This window comes from Arachis hypogaea, chromosome 16 (assembly GCF_003086295.3).
Source record: "Arachis hypogaea cultivar Tifrunner chromosome 16, arahy.Tifrunner.gnm2.J5K5, whole genome shotgun sequence".
Classification (NCBI taxonomy): domain Eukaryota; kingdom Viridiplantae; phylum Streptophyta; class Magnoliopsida; order Fabales; family Fabaceae; genus Arachis; species Arachis hypogaea.
The window spans coordinates 145,610,301-145,633,728 of record NC_092051.1 but is presented as its reverse complement, the minus strand read 5'-3'; the positions used below and the strand labels follow the sequence as shown (position 1 = coordinate 145,633,728).

The 23,428-nt window shown below is 34.4% G+C and overlaps 2 protein-coding genes and 1 pseudogene across 2 annotated transcripts; 2 read left to right on the top strand and 1 right to left on the bottom strand.

Moving 5' to 3' along the window:
* Positions 1–1,028: 1,028 nt before the first annotated feature.
* LOC140180309 (uncharacterized mitochondrial protein AtMg00810-like) lies at positions 1,029–1,379 on the top strand. Its single transcript, XM_072220775.1, has one exon. The coding sequence runs from the start codon at positions 1,029–1,031 to the stop codon at positions 1,377–1,379; it is 351 nt and encodes a 116-aa protein (XP_072076876.1).
* Positions 1,380–18,944: 17,565 nt separating this feature from the next.
* On the bottom strand, positions 18,945–19,617 carry LOC140180308 (inositol transporter 4-like; annotated as a pseudogene).
* Positions 19,618–20,997: 1,380 nt separating this feature from the next.
* Positions 20,998–23,168, top strand: LOC112805933 (inositol transporter 4-like). Its single transcript, XM_025848250.1, has 4 exons — positions 20,998–21,537; positions 21,620–22,333; positions 22,417–22,835; positions 23,144–23,168. The coding sequence occupies exons 1-4, from the start codon at positions 20,998–21,000 to the stop codon at positions 23,166–23,168; spliced, it is 1,698 nt and encodes a 565-aa protein (XP_025704035.1).
* The last annotated feature ends 260 nt before the right edge of the window (positions 23,169–23,428 follow it).

The window sequence follows — 23,428 nt, the reverse complement described above, 5'->3', positions numbered from 1 at the left end:
ATTGGCATCACCTAATCCTTCCCCTACTCTTGCTCAGCCTGCCCCTCAACCCTTACCAACTCAAACTCCATCACATCATCTCACACCCATTTCTATCACTGACCCTGAGACAAATTTACCTCCCAATACACCTTTAAATACTCATTCTATGATCACCAGATTAAAAGCAAGCATCCGTAAACCTAAGGCATTTGTCACACAAACCACCGACCTTATACACCAAACCCCAACTACTGTCAATCAAGCCCTTAACTGTCCACATTGGAAACAGGCAATGGATGCAGAGATACAAGCATTACAGCGATGTCAGACTTGGATTCTCACTGAATCACCACTAAACTCAACCATTATAGGAAGCAAATGGGTCTTTGCTATAAAAAAAATCAACATGGTGAGATACTCAGGTATAAAGCAAGGTTAGTAGGTAAAGGTTTTCATCAAAAGGAGGGTATAGACTACGAGCAAATCTATTCCCCAGTTATTAGACCAACCACAGTGAGAGTCATTCTAACTATTGCAATTTCCTTAGGTTGGCCATTAAGACAATTTGACTTTGATAATGCTTTTTTGAATGGCAGATTGGAAGAGAATGTCTTTATGGCCCAACCACAAGGATATGTTAGTACCAATAGTCATTTAGTTTGCAAACTAAATAAAGCAATCTATGGCTTAAAACAAGCTCCTAGAGCTTGGTTCAAGACATTAGAAGATACCTTGTTCTAATTTGGTATTAAGAATACAAAATCAGACATTTCATTGTTCATAAAACATAATCAGTCACATGTAATCTATTTATTAGTATATGTAGATGACATTATTGTAACGGGCAATAATTCAAAAGAAATTGAACTATTGATATCTCAATTGAACAGAGTTTTTCCGCTGAAAGATCTTGGCAGGTTTAACTATTTCTTAGGCTTAGAGGCAACTTATCTCCCTCATGGTGACATGATGCTCTCTCAGGCCAGATACACAAGAGAGTTGCTTCTAAAGGCAGGAATGCAGAATTCTAACCATTACCTACACCAATGGCTACAGATGTCAAACTCTTCTCCAATGATTCAGAACCGTTTGAAAATCCAACACAATATATGTCTATAGTGGGTGCACTGCAGTATCTCACTATGACAAGGCCTGATATCACATTTACTGTTAATCGTGTGTCCCAATTTGTGCAAGGTCCAACTTTGCTACATTGGAAAAGTGTAAAAAGGATCCTCAGATACTTGCAAGGTACGTTGGATCATGGGATTGTGTTCACGAAAGCTGCTGATTTTCGAATTTTCTCTTTTACAGATGCAGATTGGGGAGGGGATTTGGAGGATAGAAAGTCTATCTCTGGATTCTGTGTATATCTTGGGAACAATCCTATATCTTGAAGAGCAACAAACAAACTAAAGTGAGTAGAAGTAGCACAGAGGTAGAATACAGGGCTATGTGTGCAGCTCAAACAGAAATTATGTCCATACAACAGCTTCTACAAGAGTTTTGGATACTCAAACCGTGGTGCCTACTATCTACTGTGATAATCAGAGTGTGTGTCTTCTTGCAGCAAATCCTATACTTCATAGCAGATGTAAGCATTTGGAGCTGGATCTGCATTTTCTAAGGGACCTAGTTAACCAAAAATCTCTTTATATTGTGCATATTCCCTCTTCTGATCAGATTGCAGATTGCTTAACAAAACCACTGTCACAACACCTATTTGATAGGTATAAGCGCAAACTGAGAGTATTTCAGAACCCATACCTCAGTTTGAGGGGGGATATTAAGGATAGAGAGTAATAGTGTACAAGAGCAGTGTGTAAAACTGCATTATTGTCTTTTTTTGTATTGCTGTCTTTCTTGATTAGTTACTAGTGTCCTTCTTGATAAGTCTTGAGCTTCAATAGTCACTAGCCATATATATATATATATATATATATATATATATATATATATATATATATATATATATATATATATATATATATATATATATATATATAACACTTGGCTTAGTAAGTATATGATTCTAAAAAGAAATGAAACTTGATTACACTCTCATTACAAGTCTTTGTCTCTGTTTTAATTTTTCTTTTCCTTTCAAACTTATCACTGCTCTTTCTCATAGAGCTAAGCTTACTATGTTTTTCTTTCTCTAAATCTTTTAGTACAAATGTTTCTCTTCATAAACTGCAGTAGAAATCTCGTGATTTATATAAATTTTAAATAGGACATGTATATAATGAGTTTCAGATTATTTGCTTAAATATGAATGCCAATTATTTTATTTAAATAAATTATCTTTATTATTATTTAATTTATATTTAACAAATCCATTTTTAAGAATATAATTAATTTAATGTATATACATACGGTGCAAAAAAAAAAGATTACATCGACGTTCAATTTTTTGTATTGCCACACCTTAAAACCTACTCAAACCATTCATCACAAAAGTTGAATAAATACAAGTATTTTTATTAAATAACATGGCAGTTACATTCTTAACTCTTAAGTAATTATTATTTATATAGATTTTAATTAATTCTATTCAGGACAAATCCTTATATTAAGCTAAGGAGAGCAAAAAATTACACAAATCCGCCAAACTAAAAATTATTTCATGAATCAACTAACGCATATTTCTATATAGTTTGAATTAGGTTGTTTCAAACTTGATTTACATGTAATTCAAATCACCTTGATTCGAATTACACACACATGCACACACCCACTAATTCGAATCAACCTGATTCGAATTACACACATACAGTAATCCGAATCAGGGTGATTCGAATTACACTCTGATTTATTAAAAAACTTATAAAAAAATAATTTAAAATTAAAAAAACTAACAAAATATTTAATTACGAGACTTCTTTAAAATATTACTGAGCTATCAATTCGAATTCCATACAATACTCTTTTGTCCATTTTTAATAGCTCATGAATATTTTTTAATATATTTTTTTAAATTATATGGTGAGGTATTACATGATTCGAATTACACATGGGGAAGTTTGAATCACTCTGATTCGAATTATATGGTGAGCAATTCGAATTCTATACAATACTCTTCTGTCCATTCTTGATAGCTCATGAATATTTTTTAATAAATTTATTTTAATTATACCACAAAAAATATTTTATTCTATGTAAAATAATTTAAAAAATGGCTTAAAAAATGTTAGGAGTACTATAAAAATTTGTAATGACTTAGGACATTAAAGAAATATTCTACATAGTCGATAATAATTTAGAAATTAAAAAAATATATTTTATCATGTATTTACCTAAATTACTAGAATATTACAAACTTTTATAGTACTCATAACATCTTTTAAGCCATTTTTTTAAATTATGTTTATAGATTAAAATATTTTTTTAATTGTTTTGGATGAAATAAAATATTTTCTTTAATTTCTAAATTATTATTTACTATGTAGAGTATTTTATTTAAAATTTGTGTACATGCATGTATTTACCTAAGTTATTAGAACATTACAAATTTTTATAGTACTCCTAACATTTTTTAAGCCATTTTTTCAATTATTTTGCATAGAATAAAATATTTTTTTGTGGTATGGTTAAAATAAATTTATTAAAAAATATTCCTGAGCTATAAGAATGGGCAGAAGAGTATTGTATAGAATTCGAATTGCTCATCATATAATTCGAATCAGAGTGATTCGAACTTCCCCATGTGTAATTCGAATTATGTAATATCTCACCATATAATTTAAAAAAATTTATTAAAAAATATTCATGAGCTATTAAAGATGGACAAAAGAGTATTGTATAAAATTCGAATTGATAGCTCATTAATGTTTTAAAGAAGTCTCGTAATTAAATATTTTGTTAGCTTTTTTTTAATACATGAAATAAAATATATTTTTTTAATTTTAAATTATTATTTTTTTATAAATTTTTTAATAAATTATTTTTTTAATAAATCAGAGTGTAATTCGAATCACCCTGATTCGAATTACTGTATGTGTGTAATTCGAATCACGTTGATTCGAATTAGTGGGTGTATGTAATTCCAATTAAGGTGATTCGAATTATATGTAAATCAAGTTTGAAACAACCTAATTCGAACTATATAAAAATATGCATTGGTTGATTCATGAAATAATTTTTGGTTTGACCGATTTGTGTAATTTTTTACTCCCCTTAATTTATTTAAGTGATTTGCCCTTCATTCACGTAAACTCTCATATAAAATTAGATAGCCAATTAAGTTTTTTTTTGTAATCAACACTTTCGTGTGTGTCTGTTTGTGTGCATTTTCCTTATATTGTTACTATATATAAAATATGAAATCTTCATCTCCGTTGTGGATTTTTCTTAATAATAATGTGATGATTAATTTTAGAAAAACCAATAAAAGAAATGTATTTAGCTGTACAATAGCATTTTAATTTATACTGATATGTTTGTATTGTTTTATAATCTTATTATCTAATCAGAAAAGTGAGTGCATCTAAAGAGTGTAGAGAAGCAAATTTAAGCCATACTCTATGCACGGGTGATGGTGAACAAGATTAAAATTTAGTTTAATTTCACTACAAGTTTCTTTAATTTTATAACTTTTTCAAATTTTTAATTTAGTTATTCAAAGAAAAAACTTTCCATGAGCAAGCCTTTAGATCATTTACCTTTTCTTTATTATTTTTGAGTTAATAGTCAATGTCGTCCTCGAAAGTGTGCCCGATCTCTATTTTCGCCGCCGAAATTCAAAATTAATCAAAAACGTCCTCGAAAGATACCTGTGTTGATCACGTTCGTCCTTCCGTCTTCTCGATTGATGAGATGGCAAACGGCCGCTTACGTGGCCCGTTAACTGCCAAGTTGGCGAATGCCAGGCTGTAGGATGTTGTTGCTGACAAGATAAGTTTTGTTTAAGCAATCAAATTAGTCCTTCGAGTTTATAAACTCTAATCCCAATTCGAACGATAAATACATCGAGGTGATTAATTTCGGTGGTAGTAGAGGTAAGTGGGAGGCGTAATCCCTGGCTGGTTGCGTGGATGGAGAGAGGAGATGGTGGTTGTGGTGGCGGTTTGTCACATGCATCGCACGACAGTCATGGATCCAGCGTTTCGATGCGAAGGAGGAAGGTGAATGCTCATGATGGATCATGTTTCTGTGGTCTGAAGACTGTGATTAAGAAATCTGGGACAATGGAGAATCCGAATAGATTGTTCCATGCATGTCCAAGGTACAGGGTGAGTGATGGTAAACGAAGTTAAAGCTTCTTCATGTTCTTATATGCTGTTGGGTGTTCTCTGATTTTTTTGTTTACTCCCATCTGAAATTGCAAAAGGGCAGTCACTGCAATTATTTTAAGTGGGTTGATGATGATGAATTTGAAGCAGTGGGTGTGTGTGGTACAAAGAAAGATGCAGGAGCTGATATGGAGGTTGAAGGTGAGAATGATGAATGGAGGGTGAAGGTGGCATGGAAGTTGGGCACTTTGGAAGCTGAAGTTAGAGCTTTGAAACTGCTAATGATTTTGCTGTTTGTAGTAGTTGTGATACTTTGTTGTTTCTTATGTACTTCTAAATGAATCCAGTTATCCTGTATGAACATGTAATGATGTATTGAAATTATTGATTTGAATGGGAGTAGTTATTTGAAGTTAGAAGCAATTCCCTGTCAAATGTGGATAATTTTATAAAATTTGGCAATTAATTCTGTGTTTGCATGAATTATGTTGAGGCATAAACAAAATGAAGATAGTAAGTAATGTTAATCTTAATAGTAAGTTGTCATTGACGGCTAATTGTGACATTGTCTTAATAGAGAAATAGCAGAACAAAGTCATATGGTTCTTAACTGACAAATACATTGTCCAGAGACTAAATTACCACACACAAAAGAAACAAACAGAATGTTGTTTCATACACAAAATGAGTCAACAACTACACATTCCTAACAAATCAAACTTTATCATCAGTCTTCCTTGAAGCCTTGAAGCCTGGAGTAGGCACAAAGGTCATGAATTTTTCCAGCCGCTTAGCAGTTCCAGAACTTGTCCCCTTAATGGTCTCAGCAGAAACAGCCACAGATCCAGTTGCAACATGCTTAGGAGAGGACGTTAACCTTGCTTTTCTTTTGATGACTTGCAACTTAGCTGGCCTACCAAACAATTGATCCTGTATGATCCAGTACCAAATGAGTTTCTGACATGATTAGGCTACATTCAAATTTTTTTTATGAGTGATGATAGATGATACTACCTTTAGGGGCTCTTGGGTTGGTGGGATGCATTCCGAGTCACTACTGTCACTCTCTGAGTCAGCCTGAGTGGGTGATGGAAGTGAAGGCATAGGTGCCTCAGCTTCTGTACCAATATCAGTATCAGTAGGGGCAGCATTTACTTCAGGTTCAGCACCTTCTGGACCAGGGGTAACAACTGCCAATTGTAGCTGCATCTGCTTGGCATGTTCCTCAGCATCCACAACCTTTTTCTTTGCACACCCTCTTTTGTTGTGTCCAACCTCACCGCAGTACATGCACCGGATTGGGTTGTATTTTCTTCTCATTTTTATCTTTGACCCACTCGGTTGTTCTTCTTTGTCCCTTCTTCGCTTCTTTGTTGGCCTCCCAGGTTTAGGCTTCACTGGGGGTGGGACTGGTGCTGGATGTGGCGTTTTTTCCCATAGATCGTGCCCCTTAACCGGATTGACATTAAAACAGTAGGTACGCTTATAGGCTTCCATCTTTAACCACTCATGGCAATATTCTTCAGGTCTCTTGTCATTCTTATCTTGTATTGCCGATATTGCATGCATACACGACATTCCTTTCAAGCCAAACAAATTCGTAGAGTAAAGATACTATCATGAGTGAAGACATTGTTAATTAAGTAAGGTAAGAAAGTTGTTACCTGTAAGTTGCCAAAACCTGCAGGTGCATGTGTGCTTGCCCAGGTCAACCACCATATTCGTCGGCCAGCCATGCACTTCGTACAACTCCTCTTTTTCATCACCACACCACTGAGGAGCCCAATGACGGGACAGCACTGTCATAGCTTCCAACCTACTTTGCTGAACAGGAGGGAGAATTCCTTGGTAGTTCTGCAACTTCTTTCTGTTATCAACCAGACTCTTCATGATGATTCTCCTAACTTCCTCAGCCAGGGTCAGGATAGGCTTACTCCTTTCGTGTTTGATCTTTGCATTGAATGACTCGTAGGCATTGTTGCATATGTTATCCACTTTCGGAGTCTCACTGAAATGCGTCTTCGTCCATGCCTCTTTTGGCCATTTATCAAGATACTGCCAAGCTTTCTCGTTGATCAACTTAACTCTCTTCATGTTTCTCTCAAACTCAGGTGTTGTCCTTGACCTTGCACATTCCCACACAAGGTCTTTTAACTCACAACTACCCCACTGTTTTGAGAAATTGCGCCACAAATGCCACACGCAGAAGCGGTGGCGAACTCTTGGAAAAACTTCCTGAACAGCAGGGATTAAACCCTACACCAAAAGACAAAACACGAAAAGATATTAAATCATTTCAGTCCTCAACATTGAATTCATTAAATCAAACTAGTCCTTCAATGAATATTAAGTAAATCAAATTAGTCCTTACAGAAATGATTACCTTCTACATATCTGAGATGAAGCACCATTTGTGCTCTCTGTAGTCACCTAGATCACTGTGAAGCAGTTCAAGAAACCATTACCAATTATCCTTGTTTTCCACACTGACAATTGCATAGGCAATCACAAAGATGTGATTATTAGCATCTTGTCCACAAGCAGTAAGAATTTGTCCTCCGTGTAGTGTCCTCAGAAACGCTCCATCTAGTCCAATTAGAGGTCTACAACCCGCCTTAAACCCCCACTTGCAAGCATCAAGACAGACATAGAACCGATCAAATAGTGGAGGACTCTCAGGCATAGGGATCACACCAACTTGCACTCTGGATCCTGGATTGCTAGTAAGTAACTCGTTTGCATAATCCCACACCAAACCATACTGGGCTATCTCATCACCCTCTACAATTTTCCTAGCATCTTTTAGTGCCCTGGTGATGCATGTGCTATTGAGGTACACATTACACTTTCGGACAAACCAATCATACACCTCTCGATGCTTCATAGTTGGGTGCTTTCTAAGCTTAGGTACTAGCTTGCTAAGTGTCCATGTTTGGGTTGCAGCCCTGTTTTTCCTCTTTCTAGGGCAGGTGTGATTATCAACTAGCATTTTAATTTGCCAAGACAAGTATTTACTGTTACAAGCACAATAAACCACCCATGGACAATCATCTGACTTACAAACAGCTCTAACCCTAACTCTATCATTCTTGGTAAATAATATATTTCTACCCCACTGGATAGTGTAATCCCTAGTGGCTTGTATAAATTCAGCTTTTGATTTGAAAGTCATACTAACCTCAAACTTCAGGTTTCCAAATTTGGTTTTTTCATTATATTGGGGATAAACAGTTAGTGTGTCCTCATCAGAGTCTAACTCCTTCCCAGAATCCTCTGAATGCCATGAGTCAGGATCTGACAAACTTCCAAGATCATCATCATCTTCCTCTGCATCTACCAAATCATAACAAGCAAGACATTAAAATTTGGCCAAGTGAAATATTAAAACAGTAGCAATCCAGATTGAGAGCTTACCAGATTCAGAGGTTTCTTCATCTTTGAAACCCTCATAACTTGAGTCATCAGTGTCAATTTCTTTGTCTGCTAGTCTAGACTTAGGAGGCCTATGCTTCTCCTTCGCTTCAGCTTGCTTTTGCTTTCTTTGTGAACCTTTTTCCACTCTCACTATCACTTTTACTGTTGTATAAATTGTCTCCTAGAACTTTCGGAGGCTTGTACAACTCACCTTCAGTACTCTCATACGAGTCATGAGAGTCATAATCTTCATCCTGGATGGGACCTTCTCTTACAGTTCTTCCGGATCTTGTTACTCTGCATGCACTAGTATTTTGATGAGCGGATAATTTATACACTTTTTGGCATTATTTTTAGTATGTTTTTAGTATGTTTTAGTTAGTTTTTATTATATTTTTATTAGTTTTTAGTTAAAATTCACTTTTCTGGACTTTACTATGAGTTTGTGTATTTTTCTGTGATTTCAGGTATTTTCTGGCTGAAATTGAGGGACCTGAGCAAAAATCTAATTCAGAGGCTGAAAAGGACTGCAGATGTTGTTGGATTCTGACCTTCCTGCACTCGAAGTGAATTTTCTGGAGCTACAGAAGCCCAATTGGCGCGTTCTCAATTGCGTTGGAAAGTAAATATCCTGGGCTTTCCAGCAATGTATAATAGTCCATACTTTTCCCGAGATTTGATGGCCCAAACCAGTATTCCAAATCAGCTCAAAACTGCCCGGCGTTAAACGCCGGAACTGGCACAAGAATGGGAGTTAAACGACCAAACTGGCACAAAAGCTGGCGTTTAACTCCAAGAAAAGTCTCTACACATGAAAGCTTCAATGCTCAGCCCAAGCACACACCAAGTGGGCCCGGAAGTGGATTTTTATGTCATTTACTCATTTTTGTAAACCCTAAGCTACTAGTTCTCTACAAATAGGACCTTTTACTATGTTATTATCATATTGGTAGCTATCTTTGAGTAGTTTTATGCTATCTTAGATCATGGGGCTGGCCTCACGGCCATGCCTAGACCTTGTTCTTATGTATTTTCAACGGTGGAGTTTCTACACACCATAGATTAAGGTGTGGAGCTCTGCTGTACCTCGAGTATTAATGCAATTACTATTGTTCTTCTATTCAATTCAGCTCATTCTTGTTCTAAGATATTCATTTGCACCCAAGAACATGATGAATGTGATGATTATGTGGCGCTCATCATCATTCTCATTTATGAACGCGTGCCTGACAACCACTTCCGTTCTACAAGCAAACAAGGCTTGAATGTTTATCTCTTGGATTCCTTAATCAGAATCTTCGTGGTATAAGCTAGAATTGATGGCGGCATTCAAGAGGATCCGGAAGGTCTAAACCTTGTCTGTGGTATTCTGAGTAGGATTCAAGGATTGAATGACTGTGACGAGCTTCAAACTCCTGAAGGCTGGGCGCTAGTGACAGACGCAAAAGAATCACTGGATTCTATTCTAACCTGATGGAGAACCGACAGATGATTAGCCATGCTGTGACAGAGCGCGTTGAACATTTTCACTGAGAGGACGGAACTGTAGCCATTGACAACGGTGATGCCCAACATACAACTTGCCATGGAAAGGAGTAAGAAGGATTGGATGAAGACAGTAGGAAAGCAGAGAGACGGAAGGGACAAAGCATCTTCATACGCTTATCTGAAGTTCTCACCAATGAATTACATAAGTATCTCTATTCTTATTTTATGTTTTTTTTATCTTTTAATCATTAATCCTCCATAACCATTTGAATCCGCCTGACTGAGATTTACAATATGACCATAGCTTGCTTCATACCAACAATCTCCGTGGGATCGACCCTTACTCGCGTAAGGTTTATTACTTGGACGACCCCGTGCACTTGCTGGTTAGTTGTGCGAAGTTGTGATAAAGAGTTGAGATTGCAATTGAGCGTACCATGTTGATGGCGCCATTGATGATCACAATTTCGTGCACCATATTTCCTTTCTTGTTATCACTATCTGGGTTCTTGGCTGGTTGAGAGGATGTTTTGGAATGATGTGGGGCTGTCTTCCCCTGATTGTTGGTTTTGGTTTCTTGAGGGTGGAGTTTTGTTGACTGCAAGGGAGTCTTTATGGGCTGATAGGTGGTCTTTGAGGCCTGATGTGTTGGTTTGGTGGGCTGAGAATAAGGCTTCTTCGGCTTACTGGGCTGTGAGGCTAGCTTTGTGGGCTGAGAATTGGGCTTACTGGGCTGAGCTTTGGGCTTACTGGGCTGTGAGGCTGCCTTAGTGGGCTCAGAGATTGGTTTCTTCGGCTGAGGGTGGTTCACTATGGGAGTTTTCACAGGTTGGGAGTGGTGCATCTTGGCCTGGGAACTGAACTTCTTCTTCTTACTAGTTCCTGCTTCCAGAAGAGCTACACCTTCCCCTATATTGTCCACTACACAAGGCTGTGAGATGCAGTCCTCAAAGTATAGGTTGATCAAATGGTGGTTCCTCCTACAATCCTTGCACATTGCAATCAAGTCAGCATTTGTCACCAACTTCTTCAACCCAGATGGAATCGGAACTCCAGGAACTTTCCACCAACAATTGCCAGCCTCAATGTATCCCAGCTCCTTATAGTAACCCCTTACAAAAAACACATCAAGTGTGTCTCCCTCAACACCCATCAATACCTTTGTATTATCAGGTTCATAAACCATGTCTCCATCCTCACCCGTTCTAAACAACCCACCATGGTGAAAAATAAAGGTCATGGGAAGACCCTCCATCTACAATGACAAACACGAAAATATCATAAACAAACATGACCAGCAACAACTGCTCTGTATCAATCACCACCTACTACACCCAGTTGGTACCAATCAACCTTTAACCAAAAAAAAAAAAACATGCAACAGAACCATCACTAAATTCAAACATCATTGACTACTGTCACAGAGCCATACAAAGTAACACAACCTCACACACGAAAATGCTAAAACAACACTAGTAAACCCTAAATCAGACGAACATTAACACCACCACAGTAACAATACACACATCACAAAATAACAAAAGAAATCATATTATGAGTTCAATCCTTACCTCTCAACGTCTCAATGCCTTCTTTTACTAGCAATGCTGCTCCAGTATAACATCTACTCTGCATTAAATGGCCAAAGCCTCTCCACTGTAATCGTCGAGCAGCACTAACGATCCTTGTCGGGGTGGTGCAGAGCTTCGGTCAAACACTTAGGCTGCGTTTGTTTTTGGAGACAGGACAGAACATGACACTGAGACAGAGACAATAGAACAGAGACACCAAAAATTATTTTTTGTGTTTTGTGTTTGGATATGATGGACAAGACAATGATGTAATGTCCTGTATTATGTTTGGATAGACATGGACAAAACTAAAATAGTATGCAAAATGACTGAAATAGCCATATAATTCCAAATTTTTTACATCGTACAAATCAATTTAATAAAAAATAAGAGTACGTAAGAGTACAAAAAATTACAAGAAAAATTAGTCTATGAACCAATAAGATAAAAATGATATTAAAGTAACAAAATTAAAAATAAATAAAGTAACATAAAATAGAGAAGTGAATTAAATCTCCATTAACACAGCATGCCATAAAGAAGAGAATGAACAATAAAAAGGAATAAATTAATTATCCAATCAAATAAAAAATTCTAAAAAAAAGGGAGTATCTAAAAAAAGAACACAGAGAAAGAAGAACTCCGATGTAGAGAAGAAGCTAAAATTAAGAAAAATAAGAAGAAATAATAGTAGAATAATAAAAAATATCTAAGGATAGAAAGGGAAAAATTTTGATTAAAAAATCCGTGTCCATCTTTTTAAATCCCGTGTCCATCATTGTCCTTCGTAAAAGAGTGGACACAAAAATATAAAATAGTGTCCTGGAGACAATGTGTTCCGTGTCCATGTCTCTACCTCCAAACACGTTTTAAACTTTCGGTGTCCATGTCTCTGTGTCCTGTCTCCGAAAACAAACGCTACCTTAGGGCATACCTTATGGGAGACGATACGTTTTGGAGCGAAAGACACAGCGATGGTTGATATGAGACAAGGGTAAGGCATCGCAACATTTCAAAACCTCTTCAGAAGACAATACGGTGATGTTTCAACGTTACTGGCTCACTCAACCAAAATGATGTCGTCCTACTTCACTGCCAAGTTGGCAGTTAACGGGCCACGTAAGCGGCCGTTTGCCATCTCATCAACCGAGAAGACGGAAGAACGAACGTGATCAACACAGGTATCTTTCGAGGACGTTTTTGATTAATTTTGACTTTCGGGTGGTTATATATTTTTGACGCTTATTACTTAAATAGTATTGTTACTATTAAAATTATATTTTTTTATATTTTTTGTAACATTCTTTAATTTTATTTTTTAATATAAAAAATATCATTTAGTTTTAACAATATCTTTTAAATATTTCTAGAATTATATAATTATCGTAACTATTATAATAATAGTTACCATACCATACTGTACCCTTTATTATTTACGGAAATAGATTCTCTCAATTGTTAAAAAAAATTGAGAGTGTAAAGTGTAATCTCTAATCTTTTATTGTTCTCTCTTTCATATTTATTTTTTGTCATACATATAAAATTAATAGTGAGAGATCACACTTTACTCCCTCAATTGATGTTAAAAAAATTAAAAAAATCCATTTCCTATTATTTACGGTATGCAATGTTTTCTTTAGGTCTCAATGACAATGATTTTGAAACACTTCCTTCTATGTATGGTTGTTTAAATCTGTTTTATTCACAGAGTATAAATTTTTTGCGCAAATTGTTTATAGTTAGTTTGATAAATTATTCTTTTATTTTATTTTTAAAAATATTTTAGCAAAAAAATATTACTTTTAAGTAAAAAATCTTAAATAAACAATATTTCATTAATTGATGAGTTAGATCAGAAAAGATATTTATTGAATTATTTTAATATGAAAAAAAATCCACCCGTTTAGCCTGCGAGCTAGTCTGTTTAGCTTGTCATTTAAACGAATTTAATTTTAGAGACAAAGTCCTCTCGTTTAAATGGACAAACAAATTGACCCGATGGACTTGACCTATTTTGACGATCCAACTTCTATGATAATACAAACAAGAATTAGAAGACATTAGATTATGGTCAAGACAAAAAAAGTTCATATATTGATATTAAAGTATAAAAAAAATTAATTATATAAAATAATTTAGATAATATTTTGCATTAAAATATATATTATTTTTAAACTTATTTAAAAAAAAGCTAAAAATAAAATCAAATATGCCAACACTTGATTATGTGTATATGTGTCTAAACCTATCAAAAATAGTACTTTTTATTTTTTATTAAAATATAGTTATACATAAAAAATTGGATAAAGTCTATTTTTTGTCCTTAAAATTTGCCAAAAATTTAAAAAATATCCATAAATTTTAATTTATTTTAATTTTATTCTTAACGTTTTCGATTTGCATCAATTTTATTCCTATCTTTAAATTCTTTTGGTCAAAATATAAACAACATTTCTTCCAATTTTACCCTTTTAAAAACTATTCACAATCATCATCATTTCTAAAATACATTCTTCTCTCTCTTGACAACATCCCTTCTCAAACCCTCCATGTCCTTCACGGTCGCGTGGTGACACTTGGTCCTTCTCCCTAACCATGTAATTGCCGGCGGAGGACAATGAGCTATCCTTTAGAGAAAATACTGGCTCTGATGAGATTTCTGTTACAGAGGGAAGGATTGAAATCTGGAGCGGACTCGCATTGTCTACGCCACCTTGTGAGAACTAGTGGCATGCCGAAATCGTCGAAGCTCTTTGTCTCCGGCCATACCCTGGTGTCGAGGATCCCGAACTGACAGAATTTCCAACTCTAACCCAACCCGGCAGATGCTGCAAGACGACTCCTCTCCTTCCCTTCTCCATGGCCATCGTTGTTGTGATACGAAGATTACTCCTCACGCTCCCTTGCTTCCGATGTCTTCCCTATCGCCTCAGTCATTGGCCTTCGCTGTTGCCAATCGGTGGTGAGACAAGGTTTGTCGGTGACGACACGACGCTGCTGCTGAGATTCTCTCCCAGATGCTACCTCAAATACATCTGCCGTCCTTGGATGCAAGACTTCGACCGCCGTTGATGACTGAAAGCTTGGTAACCATTGCCGCCGTTGCTATAATTCTGTCCTTGTACTGCACCCACAAATTTTTACAATGAAATAACATTTTTATTAAGAAAAAAATATAGGTAAACAACTCCTAACCAGCTATTTTTTTACTAGATCTCGGTTGATTATCTAGCAGAAATTGTTTTACTAAAAACGTTATTCAACAGTGATTCAAGGTGCTACATTTTGAATCAATTACTAAAGAAATGTTGATTAACATAAAGGAATCACTAATTAATACTATATGGATTTTCTATGGTTATTATAAAATTGAAAGTACGTATGCATGCAAGCCTAATTTGAAGCAAGTTGGATGATGATGAACACGGTCAACAAATTCAAAAGATGCATAGACTGCTGTGTAGCCATACATTGGCATGCATGCTTTAATTTCATTATTTGTCAATTATATCTCTACCTCACCACCCATTACGACGTTCTCACTATAATAATAATAATAATAATAATAATAATAATAATAATAATAATAATAATAATAATAATGAGTGACTTCACTAGCTTCTTGTGTAAACCACCTAGCTAAAAACATATGTATGTTGCTCTTAAAAGTAGAAGTATTTAGGCAAAGTAGTGAGAATACATGTTGTTATTTGTGATTGCAATGCATGAGAACCCAAAATACACTAAATATGATATGTGTAACACTATACAATAGCCAAAGTCTCATTTCACACACATGCTCACTAAGTAGTAAGTATAGAGCTAGTAGCTTTCGATCTCTTTGATGATAAAACCAAATTTCTGGTATAATGCAGCCAGGGACGGATGTAGGTATGTGTTTGTGGTGGCAAGCGCTCCCACTACAATTGAAATTTTTTTTGAGTAGTATATGATAATAATATTTATTTGCTCTCCTTAAATTATTGAATTTGACCCATCATTATTTTTATTCAATTTTTGATACTTTATAGTTAATTTAAGAATTTGATATTATACATAATTAAAATAATCAGTTCTCAATTTAAATAAAATTTGTATTTTTTTCTTAGAAATCGACTTGAAAGAATATTATTTATTTATTTTTATATTAGTTTTAATTTTTTTCGTAACAACTACATTAATTGAAAGAACTTTCTCAAATATAAATTTCAATAAGAGTTGGTTTCTAATTGTATGAGAAGTAAATTTTTAAATAAGTTTATATATATATATATATATATATATATATATATATATATATATATATATATATATATATATATATATATAAGAGTAATACTATACATCCAGTTTTTTTTATAAACTAAGTCTAATCAAATTAAACTTTAAGATTTAGAATAATACTAGTCATAACTAATTTTTGTTATCTTAAACTAACTTAGTTGGACTTGGTTAACAAAAAAAAACTTAAATGTGTAGCACTATTCTATATAAATGGAGAGATATTTCGATTGTATTGTTAAAAAAAATATTACTCAATTTTTTTAAAATATGAAACTTAAATAATAAAATTTTAAATTATATGTTATTATTTAAATTACTATTTTAGTGTTTTAATTTATAAATTAGATATTTTATAAAATAATTATGTTATATGTACATAGAAAATAACCACCTGTATACATATTAAAATAAAAAATATATATTAAAAATAAATTAAAAAATATATGTATTTATATACAAATATATAATAATTAATAAATAATTTGATAAATAATTTCTATATACACATAATATTTTTATTATAAAAAATATTATTATTATAATATATATATATATATATTTATTGCCCCACTATCAAAATTTTTTTGGATCTGTCACTAAATGCGGCATATATGTAGCTTTCTTATTTTTATCAATCGAGTAGAGATGGTGCCGGTGCCTCTACATATTTGGAAAAATGACGAAGTCAGATCCAAAAGAAGTGAGGTGTGGGCCATCATTTTGATCAATGTGTTTATATATATCACATGGACACGGTTTAAACATGGTCTTTGTGCTTATTATTGTTATAGTACTAGTATCCTCCATATCACACTCTGGACTACTTTTATTATTCGGCTAATTTCTTTTTGAAACAGAGAAAGAGAATGTGTTATTCATTGGTATGGATAGGTTGAGTGTTTTTTTTTAACATGGAGATAAGAAATCTGAATCGAATTTCATAATAAAATTTGATCAGTACACAAATATGACCCATAGATTTGTGATTTTAAAATAAAAAAATTATAAACACAAATCGAAGGATTACCATGTGTTTATAACACGCATCGGAAGAAAAGAATGTAATCCTAAAGATCTATTTTTGTGCTTAAACTTTATTCCAATAAATAATATATAATATAGATCAGATCTAAATACCTTTAGACGCTTTAGTAAAAACTTTATTCTTCGATTGTACGAAGACTCTATACGTATCCACACTGAGACCAACCTTTGCTGTCAACTCCTTGACCAATGGACATCTGATCTAAATTGAGAAACCTTTTGCAACTCTTTGTATGCCATAAAATTCTTCTCCAAGAATGAGGCTCACATACGTTTATGTGTGTAGAGGTAAAGGAATAAAATCCTTGTGTTTTTCTCTCGTGACTTTCCTGTAATCTTGACGTACATATATATAGTATGAGATTTGTTACCGATTTTAAATTTGATACTCAATTCAAATTTAAATCATATCTTGAAATTCCAAATCTGAATCATTCAAATTTTATGAATCATATCATAACTCAATTTAAAAACAGAATCAGTTAGGATCTCATCCAAATTCAGAAATAGAATAACTAATTATTCTCAAATCTCATTTAATATTCTCAATTATCATACTATTATTATATTCTTGGTGCTAGCAAAGAATATAATAATATTTCATTTGAATTAATATAATTATTTATTTGATCAAATCAAAATAATAATTAAATAATTCTATAGCAAAGGTTAGAACACTCGTTAGTGTGTGACCCCATAAGTTCAATACTAAGCGGGTAGTAAATTAGTTGTACTAAATTTACTAATCAAGGTTGGCGTCTAGCAACACTCCTCAACGACCCGATAGTATGAAGTAATATATTTTTACTAAGAACCTCAGAAGAACAAAGTATAATTCCTTCCATCTTTCCAGCTCTTGGTTAACCCTTAGAGTATGGTTTAATTGTCAAACTCTAACTTGTTACCATTATTATAATGAACTGTGAATGACCTAAGAAACTTATTTCTTCATTCATTCAATCCCCTTGGCCAAGGTTTTATTCATCTCATTCATTATAATCATAGAGCTCAAACTCTTTACCGAGAGTTGACGGATTCCTTATTGACTGATAATTAATTCTACAAGTATTTAAATCATACCCAATATCCATTCAACTAGCACCCTAGGGTATTAGGTGTCCGGAATCAAAGTATAATAAATACGTTGTTAATTACTATGATAGTCGCAGGTCAAAGGAAACTCTAGTACTATGTTCATCTTGATAATATCCTATTGACAAATATGTGGTAATTATAACCATTAAAAATTCTCTGAGTGAGCCAGTTCAATAGTCATATCCCTATATGCACCATCTATATATATAATTTAATAAATGAGATCTATTAATCTTCATCAAATGAAGACCATTATATATATATTGATCTTTCCGGATTATTAATGTCCTTTTTAATAATCCTATGACCAAGAACAATTTAGATTAAATTATAAAAGATTTATCTCTTAATATTATGATCACTATCACAATGATAAATTTCTAAATTTAATCAAGGACCTTATTATATTAACATTTTAATATAATAACAATAACAAATTATTTGACACATGACTGATTGAATTGTGGTCATACTACTTATTCCCAACACAAATCTTAGTCTTAATTCACATTAGTAATGATAATGATTAAGGACGTTCTATGTCTCCTATCTTGATATATACGTATAATTTTTTAAGTCTTGATTTACGACTTATTAGTTATTACCACCTCATATTTTAAAAGGATTGGAATTTAGAAATTATTCAATTGAAATAAATATCTAGCAAAAAATTAAATTATTCTTGTGCCTTGTTATTATAATAAATGTGAATTTTCCTTTTGTCATTATGATTCTGAATAAACTTTCGGTATACATAATTCTGAATAATCTCCCCTTCAATCTTGTCCGCCTTGTAAATATTTTTCAAGATTTTTCTTTACTCCTTTTCATTCCCCTAATTGTACAACCACCTCCTGAGTAGGGTCAACATTAAAATGAACTGAACCACTGTCGAAAATCTGGCAACCCCAAGCATCCAACTCCATGTTCCAGGAATCTGCACAAGTTAATCAAGATAGATAAGATGTGGACACATATTATTTCAAATAGTTTAGTCAAATACGTTAAATTATCTAATCGTTCTTAGTTATTATCTAAGCAGATATACCTTGGTGAATGCAAGATTTATAACGTAGGAGAGGAATTGGCCAAAGGTGATGAGGAGACCATTAATACAAACAAAAGCTCCTCTAATGGCAGTTGGGGAGGCTTCTGAGATGTAGAGAGAAAAAGTCATGGAAGTTATGCCAACTCCAAAATCAACCAAAATTTTTCCAACGATGAGGACCCAAGGAGCAGGGGCAATAGCCATGACTATTGTGCCAAGAAAAAAAATAATATAAGCTCCCAAGATAGAGATCTTACGCCCGAGCCTATCGTTTATCCATCCACCAACTGCACCACCAATGATGGCTCCCTACAGCCATACTTACAATGGCTTCCTGCAACCATAATTTCTTATCAACTTCTACAAAGTCCTCGCAAATGTAAAGCAAGGCTCTTGAGATAACACCGGTATCGTAGCCCAAGAGGAAACCTCCAATTCTATCAGATAGAGTAAGGCACATGATGTAGGATGAACTGGTTGCTCTTTTCTAGAATTACGTGAATTCTTGCTTACTTAGTGCCTCTGGCCCTCCTTCCATTCTTACTGCTCACCTTATTAATTTAATATCAACCTTATTTATGATTTCTAGCTTACCTCTATCACTTGCACTCCACGCTGAAAATATTATTATTCCATCAATCATAAATCAATTGTTATTGTTTATTTATGCATGCAATTAATCTCATACATTTCATAATATCATGCAGACTTCCAATTATAAAGTGAAATATGATCTTAACACCTTACCAGAAAGGTAATTATTATTGTTCCTAATTAACCATGTAAAATTGCAATCATGAACTCAGAAATACTTAGGAATATATCCTATCATATCATTATTATTTATTTATATATAAAGGAAAAGCACAATCCAAAAAAGAATTGAGATAAATTAAACAGACGAAGCATGTTATACACTTGTATTACAAAAAAATTAGAGAGAAAATGAGCTTTGTTATGAAAACCACAACACTTTGATGTTAAACTTTCGTTGTATCTCTCTAATTCTTGTATTTTGTTATTTTGTTAGAGAACTTAGCTTTAGTTATAGATAAGATACACGAAAAACAGTTCAATTTTTATGGAAAAAAACAAGAAATTGGATATGATTAAAAAACACTAATATACGGTTAAGACAGGGTTGAATATAATAAGGCAAGCTTTGCTTATTATTTCCTATAGACAGATTTTGGTGCCTTGTTGTTTGTTAAAGATATGAATATATTAGCTGCCACTAACGGGGAAGATTTATATATAAAGGAGAGAAAAGACAGAGTTTAAACCATCGCCAGTAACTTTAAACTTTTGAGACAAAAGGGAGCGTAATACCACACAACTGATCTGAGAGACCTTCTGCAAAAATTTAACATCAGAGTGCTGTGGTTTTCTTAGCAAAGTTCATTTTCTCTCTGTTTTTTCTGTAGTACAAGTACGTAACATATTTTATCTATTTAATTTATCTCAATTCTTTTTTGGATTGTACTTTTTCTTTATATATAAATAAATAATAATGATATGATAGGATATATTCCTAATTATTTCTATGTTGTTGATCACAACTCTACATGGTTATTTAGGAACACTAATAATAATCTTTTTGATAAGGTGTTAAGATCAGGACAAGAAAAAATAGATATTATTGATTAATTATCGTTGAAATCAAATTTTACTTTATAATTAGAAATCTGCATAATGTTATGAAATGCATGAGATTAATTGTATGCATAAATAAACAAAGATTAATGGAATAATAATATTTTTAGCGTGGAGTGCAGGTGGTAGAGGTAAACAAGAAATCATCAATAGGGTTGACATTAAATTAATAAGGTGATCAGTAAGGATGGAAGGAGGGCCGGAGACAGCGAGTAAGCAAGAGTTCACAGAATTCTGGAAAAGAGCAACCAGTTCGCCCTATATCATGCGCCTTGCTCTATCGGCCGGAATTGGAGGTCTCCTCTTCGGCTACGACACCGGTGTTATCTCAGGAGCCTTGCTTTACATTCGCGAGGACTTTGTAGAAGTTGATAAGAAATTATGGTTGCAGGAAGTCATTGTAAGTATGGCTGTAGCGGGAGCCATCATTGGTGCTGCACTTGGTGGATGGATGAACGACAGGCTCGGCCGTAAGACCTCTATTTTGGGGGCTGATATTGTTTTCTTTCTTGGTGCAATAGTCATGGCTATTTCCCCTGCTCCTTGGGTCCTCGTTGTTGGAAGAATTTTGGTTGGTTTTGGAGTTGGCATAGCTTCCATGACTTCCCCGCTCTATATCTCAGAAGCCTCCCCAGCTGCCATTAGAGGAGCTCTCATTTGTATCAATGGTCTCCTTATTACCTTTGGCCAATTCCTCTCCTACCTTATCAACCTGGCATTCACCAAGGTATATATATATATACTAGGATAATAATTAAAAAAATTAGATAATTAACATATTTGACTAAACCGTTTACCATAATATGCAGACTTCTGGAACGTGGCGTTGGATGCTTGGGGTGGCTGGACTTCCGGCGGTGGTTCAATTTGTTTTGATGCTAACCCTGCCTGAGTCACCGAGGTGGTTGTACAACCAGGGGAAAGAAAATGAGTCAAGAAAAATTCTGGAAAAGATTTACAAAGCAGACGAGATTGAAGGGGAGATAAAAGTGATGAGAGAAGCGGTAGAACAAGAGAAGCAAGTGGAAGGGTTGATCGGTCAAACTCTTGGAGAGAAAATGAAGGCTGCTTTCAGCAACGTTGCTGTTCGAAGAGGATTGTATGCAGGCGTGACTGCTCAAGTCGCTCAACAATTCGTTGGCATCAACACCGTCATGTATTACAGCCCAACCATTGTTCAGTTTGCTGGCATCGCATCAAAATCTACCGCACTTGCACTCTCCCTTGTCACTTCTGGTCTCAACGCCGTCGGATCTATCCTTAGCATGCTTTGCATCGATAAATATGGAAGGAGAAAGCTCATGCTCCTATCCCTTATTGCAATCATCATTTGCCTCCTCACTCTCACTGGAGTTTTCTATCAGGCAGCTACCACTGCTCCTCCAATTGACAATGTTGACACCCTCAGTTTTGGTGCTAACGCTACATGCCAAGCTTATCTTGATGCCCCTAATGTATCTTCATGGAACTGCATGAAATGTTTGAAAGCTGAATGTGCCTTCTGTGCCAGCACTGGGGGCAATGTAAGTTCATCACTTCCATCTCTTTCAACTTATATATTGTATTAGTCTAGTCTAATCTAACGTAATCAATGAACATGATGCAGCATCTTCCAGGAGCGTGCTTGGCAGAAACAAAGGAAGTCAGAGTGGTGTGCGGTGAGCAAAAGCGCGTGTGGTTTTCTGATGGATGCCCAAGCAAAATTGGAGTTCTTGCAGTTATAGTGTTGGGACTATATATCCTTGCGTACTCTCCTGGAATGGGATCAGTGCCTTGGGTTTTGAACTCAGAGATTTACCCATTAAGATTCAGGGGAATTTGTGGAGGCATAGCAGCAGTTTCAAACTGGTGTGCTAATCTCATAGTGAGTTTAACATTCTTGTCACTCATCCATGCACTTGGGGCTGCAGGAACATTCCTCCTCTTTGCTGGGTTTTCCACAATTGGACTAGTTGCCATCTATCTATTGGTACCAGAAACAAAAGGGCTTCAGTTTGAAGAGGTTGAGAAGTTGCTTCAGAAAGGGTTCAACCCTTGCGGTTGCACCAATCCAAAGACAGATGAAGAGAAAGCAAGTATTGGTAAATAAACAATATGATATGATGAAGTTGTTAGTTATCTCTTTTCATATAGATTGAGAATTGGATGATTCTCTCTTCGAGGAATGGAAATTAAAGGAGGAGATAAATATAATTGCTGCTTCAGTGCATGCGCTCTCTTCTTCAAAATCCATGCTGACAGAGCGATAGAGAATTTCTCCATGTATGTCAAATTTGTATCCAATACATTAAATAAGAAAAGAGGCACGTTGTATGAATACTTTTATGAAAAAGTATAAGGAGCCAGCAGTTTTATTAAAATCTGGTCAACAACAAAAAAGTGAGTAATTCCACACCATTATATGTAATTTTACAACATTAAAAATATTAATGATAGCTAATTTGTGACTACAAATCACAAAATTTGTTGGTCCTCTAACACTCTTCTACTTTTATTTTTGTTTTCTTTACACATTTGGCATTTTCATAATTATAAAAAAAATCACAAAACATTATCTTTATATAATTTTTTTTCCAATAAGTCAGTGACGAATTATACTACCACCATAACAATATAAA